Below are 12,154 nucleotides of genomic sequence, written 5' to 3'. Positions count from 1 at the left end.
CCAATATCAACTTGGGAAGTCCTGAGATAAACTCACATTGGAGACAAAGAGAGAGACACATCAAGTTTAACAATTTACACAAGGAAGACTTAGCTCATAAGAGATGATCCATGGAGGGGCCACAAACACGATACACAACCACTACGAATGGGAAGCTTCCACAAGGTAAGATGGTACCATCACTCTTCAATTAAGGTAATATCTTAATATATGTGACTATCACTTTTATAAGCTTCTCCTTGGTTCTAGCGTTCACATAAATAAAGAGACAAACATGTATGATTTATAACTCCAAATTAATCAATCCAACTGATTCGGCATGTTTAGTCCTTTAATCTTTGTTCCTAGTACTACCTCCATGATCCCACACTTCTAATCATATGAGCTAAAAGGTTACATATTCAATCTTTGAGAGATATAAAGAAAAAGACATATACATAGATAGATTATCTTTCCATAAGGTTGAGCGATCTGATCTGACAAATGTTATAAGTACTACACTCATGAACTTATCATCCATCAACTTTGTCTTGCTCACTATGCTTAAGGTTAGAGAAGAACAACTACACTTTTGGTTCTGTTGGTGTTTTCCACCAACAGGACCCATGCACTTGATCTTTGCCTTGTCTCTATGAGCAGGTACACTTCGAGCAAAACATGGAGGAGTTTTATAACTCTCAGACTCTACTAAGTGAAGGACCTACATCTACGAGTACAAACACACTGAGTAAGATACTGCCAACGCCGCACTTCGAACTGCTGGGCAAACGAAGAACACGGGTGACACCGTATCAAGAGGTGCAGACGTCAAGGTCCACACCTGAATCAAATGACGCACCTAAAGAATGAACACGGTGAGAAGTCTTGTTCAGAAGACTTAAAACATTGAACCCTCGCCGAAAGGTAAAATCGGTAGTTATCCATATTTATCCTTTCTGCATTCCCTTTTCTCTTTAATTACTTACTTTCCTTAAATAACTTATTAGTTAATCATGCTATTTTGAAAAGAAAATAAAAATGTTTAAAATACTAAGCCCCATGTGAGTATGCTCATGGCATAAAACCCATAAGTACATTCACTGTGGTGGCGTAAAAATAAAATAAATATATTCCTGTTCTATAGAAATGAAAATATAAAAATAAATTTATGATCCTACCAAAGAGAGTAATATTTATTAGAGAAAGCTCAACATGATAATGGCTAAGAGATTTTATTATGCTAACACTTAACCAGTTCCACAAAGCTTTGTTGTCTATTTGAGCTCCACAGAATTCAAGGATCAAAAAAGACTAGCAGACGGAGGACATCCTAATCGCTGTCAGGGTGTTGCCGACATTCAAATACACCTTCGCCACCTGCTAGCTACATCAGAAGAAATTACGTCAAAATCCAGCTTGGGGGAGAGCACCCCCATTTATCCAGCTAAGTGTTTTTACTCGCGTTTATACTTTACTCAAATAATAAAAAGATGTATAATTATAAAAACCCAAATAAAGATTTTATGCTTATACATATACATATATATATATATATATTTGCTTAGTTTGCTAAATAAATAAATAAATAAAGTTTGCTATGAACCCTCATGATAAGCTCTCACATAGAAATGATGAATAGTTGCTCTGCCATGACTAGTTCTCAAAATTAAATTCTCTCTCAAGTTTAGGCATGACTGTTATGAATTAAGATTTACTCTAAACCTAAACTTGTGGGAAGAGTACTTGATCTAAAGTCTAAGTCGTTAACGGATATGATATGGGAAGGTTGAGCTGCTGTTTATCTGTTCCTAGAGATGCTAGAATTCTGGAGAATTTTATCTTTGAAAATCTTTAAAATGTTGCATGATGAGTTCCTGTATGATGAGAGTTTAAAATCCTACCACAACCATATATACATGCTTATTAGACTATGAACCATACATTTACTTTTTACTACTTATGAGCATTGAGTGTGGTCAAGCTGTGTAGACCCTTAGGAGCTTGTCATGTGGTTAAAAACAAGATCCACTTACACGTTCACTCATACATGCTGCTTCTACTCCGGAAGTACGCATCCACATACGTCCATTCATTTCCATCTCCAGATTCACCCAAAATTATTCTACTCCTATCCAGGAGAGAATAGCCAAAAATATTATCCTATCCCTGTTATTCCCCGTGAAATCAATGCTCTTGATATTTTGGTTACTACCACTTGCTACATTATTCTAGGAGGGTGAGTGCTCTGAAAAAAAAAGAAAAAAATACGAGAAAATAAAAAGGGGCAAGTGTCCGAAACCTCGAAGAAAAGAAAAAGTGAGACGAGAGGTAAAAATGGACAAGTGTCCGACAGTAGAATTAGGGGTACAAGATACCCACCTGAGAGAAAAGAAAAAAAAATATAGAGCATCTCATTCCCTTCAAAAAAAATCTTCAAAGTGCAAGAAAGGTATGTATCCCCTCAAAAGAGCAAAAGTAGAATTAGACTTCCACCATTGTTACCACCATACACCATTCATTCGCCACACATGGACATCTTGATTTGACTTATTGACTTGGATCCATGGTTTGACTATGCAGTAAATGTCTTGTAAGTATGTATTAGCTGTCTCCCACCTATGAGCTCCAGGTATCAAACCTTATTAGAGTAGGGTGAGAGAGAAGGCAATATCACTATACCTCATACCACAAATACTACATACTTTGAGAGAAGGCGTATATCATCACTACCTTGGTAAGGATCCAGAAATACCACAAAAGAGAGATTTGAGAGAGTCATACAAGGAATCTCTGAGTTTTATTTTGAAAATCTACAAAAACTCCAGAGCTATAGTTGATCAAAGAATAAGAGACATGGTGCTTGACTTGACCGTTCTATCTTTTAACTGCTCAAGACACAAGTGACGGTTGCAAGCCCCATGGTGGAAGGTAATATGAGTAAGTTTAAATCTTAACAGTTTACCTTAACTTAGAGATGAGATCTTGTTTAAACGTAAGTGTACATTTAAGGCATAAAACCACTGCAGAAACTCTTGAGTCCAACCTTGCTCAGGGACGAGCAAGAGGTAAGCTTGGGGGAGTTGTTGACGGTCCTTAAGTACCAAATATAATCATCAAATAAATAAAAAAAAGGATCCAAATGCAACCAACATCCAGACTTAGGGTTTTATCTGACAGAATTCTACGAGTTTTGGTGTTTGTTTATTTCTACAGGGGGTTATCAGGAATTATGGAAGAAAGGCCCACACGTCGGGTTTACATAGAGATATTAACGTGCCGCGCAATTTTCTATCATCTAGAAGACTCCAGAAGCCACAGGAATAAAGCAGAAGTCGAGAGGGCTCAGGGACAGGGCGCCCGCCCAAGTCCTTAGGGCGCCCGCCCACCTATTTCGGCCAATCACGTTCAACTTCGCGGATTATGCTCCACCGACCTAAAGAATCAAGAATAATCGTTCAATCAATGTCGCTTTGATCCGACGGCCCAGGTTCACTTGAGGGGACTATATAACCAGACCCCCTGGCCCCTGAAGGAGGCACCCCTTGATCATTATTCATTATTCATAGACAGAGCAAAAGCTAGGGTTTAGAGATGAGAGCTCTCCTCTCATCTCTATACTAGAGTAGATCTAGATAGTAGCAAGATGGAGAGCGAGGGAGGATTGGAGGAAATAGTCGATTCTTGTTAGCAAGACGGATAGGGTTTATCAGCCTATGGATAAGCATCCTTTGTGGTGTATTCTTATCACGTGGTTCGTCCCAGACATAGACATACCCCTTTGAAGTAGAGAAACCATAGTTATCCTCTCTATTCTGCTACCATCGCCCATATATTAGATTGCTCTACACTCTATTCCCATATTATCACCCATTGTTATCTTACCTTTAATATTGTTCTTATTCAATTCAACCATCTTTCCTATTTACACCTACCTATCTATCTAGGTTAAGTTAGAGCGTAGATCAGTTCTCCTGTTTCCCTGTGGATACGATAAAACCTTTAACCGGGTAAAAGCTATAACTGTATCCGTGCGCTTGCGGATTATCTGTGTGCTTATAAATACCATAGTACACTCTAGTGCCATGCTGGGGATGACAACCTAGTATTCAAGTGGTGTTAGCAAGTGTCAACACCCAGCAGCCCCTCACAATAGATGTGTTACATTTGGTATCCTGAGACCAAACTGATCCTAACCACACTCATGGAGAACTTCAACAAGAACATCTACTACAACAGGTTCGCTCCCTAGGGGAACGACTTTTACCACATCGTCGACTATGGCTATGCTCCAATCAACAACCATGGGGCTCCCACCGCCAGCAACATGAGTATCAGCCCGCCGTGGCCGAGCGCCACTGCGCCCTCGCTGCCTGCTGCACCCCACAACAATAGCGAGCCAGCACGCCCCAAGAAGTACCACAACATCCGCGACATCACCAACCAGTGGAAGGAGTGTGGCCACCTCTTCAAATGCCTCGACAATCCTCAACCAATAGCAGATCCAACACTGCTTTCGGCAGGGACTACCTCAGCACCAACTATGATGACAACACTATGATCGCCACCGATCAATCTACAACGCCCTCTCAGGCGCCTCATCTCCATGGAGATGACGGAACGCCAAGCGGGCCTCTACTTCAACTGTGACGACCCCTTCACAACCAACCACAAATGCAAGAACCCCTTTAACATCATGGCTGTCGACAACTACAACACCAAGGACAGCAACAACAGCCTAAACATGATGATCTATGCATCTAAGGAGTCTTCAAATGGAAACTCCTCGGCCACCAAGCATGACACCAACTCCACGCATGAGATCAACACCACTCCAGAGATTGTGCACAAAGGAGGATCACCACCAACAACAGCACCCTCCGCACGGTTTCCTCAACCGATAGCAGATCTCAATCTGCCTTCGGGGAAAATCTCCATAGCGACCAAATCTACATTAGAAATACTTGCACCAAGGAAGCCGCAACACTAGCATCAACAGTGGCTACAGTCACCTTCGGCTACATCAAAAACCTCTGGTGTGCATCTTATCATCTGACAGGAAGCACCAAATATTGGTACATGTGCCTCACACAGGACAAGGTGGTGACGGATTGGGCGTACGAACCACCCCTAGTGGTGATCTCTAGCGCCAACAAGTCAACGGCCTCCAAGTCGGCTAACTGACCATTGGCCCTAAAAGCGCACCATGAACGCCGAGGGGTTGATGAACTCGGCAAACATCATACTTCTCCTAAAAAAAGCAGACGCCTTGAGAGTCACTGACTTCAGACCCATCAGTCAAATCCACCGCATCACAAAGATCTTCACAAAGATGCTTGCCAATAGATTAGCCCCCACTTGACTCCCTTGTATAAAGCTACCAAAGTGTGTTCATTAAAAGTAGAAGCATACACGACTATTTCCTTACGTCTGGCTCTATTCATGAAGCTTGATATCCATAAAGCCTTTGACATGGTAAATTGGGGATACTTATTGGAAGTTATGCAGGCCCTGGGTTTTGGCCCTCGCTGGTGGGAATGTATCTCTATCCTTTTTCCGAATGGCCTCCTCCACCATCCTAAACGGAGAGCAGGATAACAGCTTCAACCATGCTAGAGGTGTCAGTCAGGGTGATCCTCTCTCTCCCATGCTTTTCCTCCTAGTTATGGATCCGCTTCAGCATCTACTTGACATGGCAACCCGACAAGGGATCATAACCCCTTTACCCTTGGCAGCAGCCAATTGGAGAACTTCCCTATACGTAGATGATGCAGCAATCTTCATTAATCTGATCAAAGAGGACGTCATTGCTATCAAGACAATCCTAGAGGCATTTGGCAATTTATAAGGCCTCCAAATAAATCTGCAAAAGAGTTCAATTCATCTGATCAGGTGTGAGGATGTAGACCTCGACATGGTGCTATCATCGTTCATAGGTACTAGGGGTACTTTCCTTTGCAAATACCTTGGGCTGCAGCTACACATAAGATTGTTACAGAAGGTTCACATCCAACTGCTCATCGAACGAATTGGACAGCGATTGCGTGGCTAGAAAGGGAGATGGTTAAATAGAGCAGGTTGTCTTCTGTTCATCTCCTCAGTTCTATCGGTCATACCAACCTACCACCTTACAGTATTTCCCCTAGCAGCTTGGGCAAGGAGGAAATTTGACAAAATCAGGAGAGCATTTCTGTGGAAATGGGAGGACAACACAAATGGCGGTCACTGCTTGGTAAATTGGCCAACGGTCACGCAGCCAAAGGACCTTGGGGGCCTTGGAGTACCTGATATTGTGAGGTTTGGCCGGGCCCGCCGTCTCCGATGGTTATGGCAGGAATGGACAAAAGACTCCAGACCTTGGTTAGGGATGGACATCCCTTGCAATGACATTGACTGCCTTCATGCATCGACGATAATCACCTTGGGCGATGGCACTATGGCATGCTTCTGGCACAACAACTAGCTCGAAGGAGAGGGCCCCAGGTATCTGGCACCCAATCTCTTCAGAATTGCAACAAGAACAGAAAGGTAGATCAAGAGCTCAGAAACAACAATTGGATTCCCTCACTAATAGGCCGCATCACCTCAGCCACCCATGTCGAAGAGTTTGTCTCCCTGTGGATCAGGATACAAGATGTGCATTTGCTTCAGGATGTTCCGGATTCGATCACATGAAAATGTACTCCGGATGGCACTTTCTCCACCCGCTCAGCTTACAGTATGCAGTTCACTGGATCCTTCGGTGCCTTGCCTTCCAGGGCATCCAAATTTGGAAAGCACATGCTAAGAACAAGTGCAAGGTATCTACCTGGATACTTATGCATGGGAAAGTGCTAACAGCGGACAACTTGCAGAGAAGAGGGTGGCCACATCAAGACCACTGCGCACTCTGTAATGGACCCGTGGAAATTGGCCTACACCTGTGCTTAGGCCCTGTTTAGTTCCCACCCAAAAACTTTTCGCCCCATCACATTAAATGTTTGAACACATGCATGGAGCATTAAATATAGATTAAAAAGTAACTAATTGCACAATTTGTATGTATTTTGCAAGGCGAATCTTTTAAGCCTAATTAGTCCATGATTGGACACTAATTGCTATAGTTACAAATGCGCTACAGTACCCAAAAACTTTTCTTTTCGCGAACTAGACAAGGCCTTACAATGCTCCTTTGCCATGGCGGTTTGGAATCACATCTTAGCATGGGAGCACTTTGAAGACATCCTGAGCCAACTACAACATGCCCCCTCTCAGATCATTTCTTGGTGGAAGGACGCAACAGGCACAGTGGCTAGAGCGGGCGGAGAAGTTTCAACGGCTTGGTGATTTACACCTTCTGGAATTTATGGAAAGAGAAGGAATAGGAGAAGTTTTAACAATGCCACAGAGACAGCGCTGCAGGTGGCCATCAGAATCAAGGAAGACATAGACCTTAGAAAAAGAACTGTTTCATAGGGGTTGCTCGTCTATCTTATTGGGGGCTTCCAGTTACTCTGCTGTGTGACACAAGCTTCCAGTTACCTTAATTGAAATGCAGAGCTCCTGCCATTTCTTTCAAAAAAAATGCAGGACGACGCAGTCTGAAAACTCAAACCAAACAGTGACATAGGCTTGATTTCGGATCACATGTTGTGGACCACACCATGGCACAAACCAAATGTCTCCTTAGTCCTTACCGAGCCAGTAGTTTTAATTTTGCACCAGGTGTCAAACAACAACTTATGTCTACTTTCTTATGTCCATAGGAACAAGAACTATAATCATATGGGCTGTAATATTGCGTCTATGGAACACAACGAGAAAATTGTTTTAAGCTCATATATTATGTAAATCTATGTAATTGAAATCCAATTTATACCTTTGGATGAGAGTTGTGCCGAGATGTTCCCTTTGCTTCATCATTATTTTTCTCCATTCACAAAGGGAAGAAGCAACCACGGGATTCTCAAACTGTCAGGAAGCCATAGGATAAACAATGGTATCAGTGGACAAAAAAAGATAGAGTTAACTAAACTCCTTCAGGTTTTATTCAATGTTTGTTTCCAGAGAAAAGCTTTCCTCAAAAAAAAGTGTGAAAGGATTAATTTGCAAATAACTGTGCATAATTAGAACTTAGAAGTCAAGGGAGGATGCCAAAGTAGGACCCTATCTATCTGAATCCATATGTGTAGAACTAAGTTGAGTTGTTCACCTCAATCAAACTTTCAAAAAAACACCAAAATCCACCCAAAACTTGTGGAATGAGATGGATCTCCTCAAACACATTCCAAAAGGCAAAAGTCCACTGAACTTTCCTCAAAATCAAATTTTCATGAAAGTTCGACTGATGCTAAAACTATCACGAAGTAATGCTCTTTTTAATAGATATATACTACACGCAAATAAAATTTCTCTATCATTTCTTAAACCTTTTTTTTGGAGCACTCCAATTTCCTTGCCATGACTGAATAATTGGCGAGCAAAACAGTAGGGTGATTGAGCCAGTTTCCACTGGGAATCTTTCTGATTTCTAAGAAAGCACACCCTCCAAGTTAATTGTTATTATTCCACAATGATTACTGGAGCACACGACAAAAAACCAAGGCAGAGGCTCTATTACCGTGCTTCAAGAGAACATTAAACAGTGGCGGAACTAGCAATTTTGATTAAGGGAGCTAGACAAATATAATAGAATCTTTAAGCGTGATAAATATAAATATAAGTGTAATCCTAATAATATTTTGATCTTTTTGTACATGTAGTTAGTATTTATGACCAAAAGTCATAATACTACGATGAAAAAAAGGATGAATGGGTAGTTTGATGTGCTATAAATAGAAAATTTTTCAAGGGTACTCAAATTTTTTCTGCAGTGTTGGGGGAGGCCACGGCCCCTGTTGGCCACCCCTGGTTCCGCCAGGTGACAGTAAACAATCCTAAGCATGCGATTGTCCTATGAACTAACGAAATTGGGGACAAAGAAAGGAAAAAAGAGGAAGGAAAGCTCGTCACTCCAAGCACACACCAATAATATTTTTCAAAAAGAAACAAATAAAAAGAAGCCCACCTCTGGACAAAGGAAGAAGCTTGCAGATTCCTCGTTCGGTCCTCTTTTTCTCTGGATTTCAGAAAGGAAACAGCAAGATGGGAGGCAAGAGCACCGCGCATCGGGAAGTGCAAAGGTCAGTAACGATGGCTGCTCCTGCAGTCAACTGCTGCACTGTGTAGACGAAAACTGGAAGCTTCTCTCTCTCTCTCGCTTGGTTAGACAGACAGGGTCAGTGGGGTAATGGAATGGAGTGGAGTTAAAGCGCTGAGAAAGGGAGTGGAAGCTCCAAATGCTCAAGTGCGCAAGTGCAGATGCCGGGCCGCCCATGCTAAGCTGCATTAATCATTCAGAAAAGTTCCCGTGGAAGTCGCCCTCTCGTCCTCCGCCACTTGAGAAAAGATGCCACCACAGTGCCGGCGCAAAAAACCTGATTCACTCTCGACTTTCGACCTCTTAGCAAGTTTAATAATAAAGCCTGCTTCTACTAGGTTGTAATAACTAAAGTGAACTCCGATATGTGCCGTTTTGGCGGACTTGTATGAAATGATGTAACAATTGATGTATTGTGCTGAACTTTCTTGATCTTGGTACGTTGCTCAGTTAGTTTGAAATCCTTTAAGATTTTGGTTGACTACCAGAATTATATGGGATCAAGTTTGGAAATTTGATTGCTCTGGCGATCATTTCGATACTTGAGCTCTTATAATTTAGTCGATTCTGTAACAATCTCCAACTACACCTACCTCATGCTCAAGATGCCCGGACCTAAGGAAATCATCACCACGGCCCCTACGAGCATGCATACGAGTGCGATGTTGAGTGCGTCGAGCATGGAGTAGCAGTTGAGGGTTTTGCACATCTGGCCTCAATGCTCGAGGCTCTCGCCGCTGAGACCCCAAAGCCCAAGTGACATGTAGGGAGTTTCGAGCTAGTAGAAGACACGAAGAAGATCGCCCTTGACCCCAACAGCTCTGACGACAAGGCGCTGACGATCAGCGCCACCCTCGACGCCAAGTAGGAAGTTGTGCTCGTCGACTTTCTCCGCGTAAATGCCGACATGTTCATGTGGAATCCGTTGGATATGCCTGGCATACCTGTTGACGGTCCTTAAGTATCAAATTTAATTATCAAATAAATAAAGAAAAGGATCCAAATGAAATTAAGATCTAGACTTAGGGTTTTATCTGACAGAATTCCACGAGTTTTGGTGTTTGTCTATTTCTGCAGGGGGTTATCAGGAAATACGGAAGAAAGGCCCACATGTCGGGATTACGTAAAGATATTAACGTGCTGCGCAATTATCTTACATCTAGAAGACTCCAGAAGCCACGAGACCGAAGCGGAGGCGAAACGGGGCCAGACCCTGGGCGGCCGCCCAGTTGGTCAGGGCGCCCGCCCACCTCCTGAGTCCAATCAGGACTCTGCTTTGCGGGAGATCTCCACCGACCTAAAGGATGAATCTAAACCATACAATCTATGTCGGTTTGATCCAAGGGCCCATATTCACTTGAAGGGACTATAAAACCAGACCCCCTGGCCCTTGGAGGAGAGAGCCTCTCAACCCTAATTCATTGTTCCATCAAGGGAGAAGAAGCCTCTGATCAAGATTAGAGCCACCACATCAATTAGATATCTAGATTAGCATAGCTACATAGGATTAGAACTAGAAGGAGTCAATCTTCGATTGGTTTCCGGATCTGTCAAGAGGATTCTTGGTAATTCTCTAATTGTGCTTCTAATTGCTTTCTAATTATCTTTGTTCTTCAATATTATGAATATGACTTTGTTCTACTTCAATATATTGCTTATGACTTTGCTCTACTTGCTTATATTCAAGATTATATTGTTCTTAGTTTATCATAGTTATGTACTTGGCTTAGTTAGATTGGATCTATATACATGCTTAGGATCGTATAGCGTTTATCCATCGGATCCATGGGTAAATGATAGATATTGTGTAGGCGTGGTGCTTATACCGTATTTATCTGCGATTGTACCCAATATGCCAGATCGTGGGGTGGTTCGTGATAGTGACAGCTTCATTGATTCTTATATAGTCCCCCTCTCGTGTATTGGGCTGGCAGAGCAACATTATTACAGGGGAGTGATTACTATGTTTCTCATATTCCTTGCTAATATCACTATGCATGGGCGTAGTCTTGTCTCGCAATGATTGCTAAGTATGCTTGCACTAACTATGATATGCTAGACTATATAGTTGAGAATAACTTAGGGAATATTCTTGTAGTTCGTTCTAATACCATGCTAATGACTTTCTAGAGTATCTAATTGAGGTGCTTATCATATTTATTATGTGGCTAGATCAGATTAGTTATCCTTGTCACTATTATTACTTCATATATCTTTTATGTGACACTTATCCCTGTATGAAGAGTTAGATATAATGTTCTCAATTATACATGCTATGATAGATACTCAATCTCATATTCTATTCTGTAATCATTAGTGATGATTGCTAATCCCTTCCCAGTGGTAAAAATATAAATAACGATACCTGGAATACTTCCCGGTTAAAATGCTACATCAGTATTAATCTGTGCGCTTGCAGATCCAATTTATTATTTATTTAGAAGAGCAATTGCATATTTCAATACCGCGTCTCTTATATCATGCTGGGGATGACAACTTGGCTTAAGTGGTGTGAGGGATAGGTTTGGCATTTTTGGCACCGTTGCTAGATTTAGAACTTAGTCTGCTTTTAGTAATGATGTTAAGAATACCCAACAAGCATTTTTGGCGCCGTTGCCGGGGAAGGTTGATTACTAATCAGGAATGGAATAAAAGATTTTGAGTTATCATTCGCATCACTAATATGATTGAGCTTATCTATTCTCTCATACAGTTTTACCCCGATATTTTTCTATTTCATCTTATGTAGGGGAATGTATGAATAGAAGACATCTTCTAGGAAATTTTGTTGACAATCCTGAAGCATTATTCATGAAGACGAGAGCCAAGCTAAAGAAATCATCAACACTTCACGAAGAAGCTTCATCCAATCAAGAAGATCACCGGAACTTGTCTTCAGAGTTCGAAGCCATGGCGAACAAATCAATCCGCGAGTTCTCAGCTCCCACTACGGACAACATCCGCACTGGACCTGCTGCAGAGATCGATGGCAACTTTGAG

At 41.9% G+C, this 12,154-nt stretch overlaps 1 protein-coding gene across 1 annotated transcript in view; it reads right to left on the bottom strand.

Moving 5' to 3' along the window:
- Window positions 1-9,371, bottom strand: part of LOC8072939 (U-box domain-containing protein 6) — a 31,464-nt gene extending 22,093 nt beyond the window's left edge. Inside the window, exons 1-2 of the mRNA XM_021449950.1 lie at window positions 9,023-9,371; window positions 7,835-7,926 (exon numbers count right to left, since the gene is read on the bottom strand). Of these exons, the coding sequence (XP_021305625.1) occupies window positions 7,835-7,891 (57 nt within the window). The 5' untranslated portion in view covers window positions 7,892-7,926; window positions 9,023-9,371. The remainder of the gene's footprint in view (window positions 1-7,834; window positions 7,927-9,022) is intronic.

The sequence above is a fragment of the Sorghum bicolor genome, chromosome 10 (genome assembly GCF_000003195.3).
Source record: "Sorghum bicolor cultivar BTx623 chromosome 10, Sorghum_bicolor_NCBIv3, whole genome shotgun sequence".
NCBI lineage: Eukaryota > Viridiplantae > Streptophyta > Magnoliopsida > Poales > Poaceae > Sorghum > Sorghum bicolor.
Note: the sequence above shows the minus strand (reverse complement) of the source record. Positions and strands in the feature narration are given on the sequence as shown.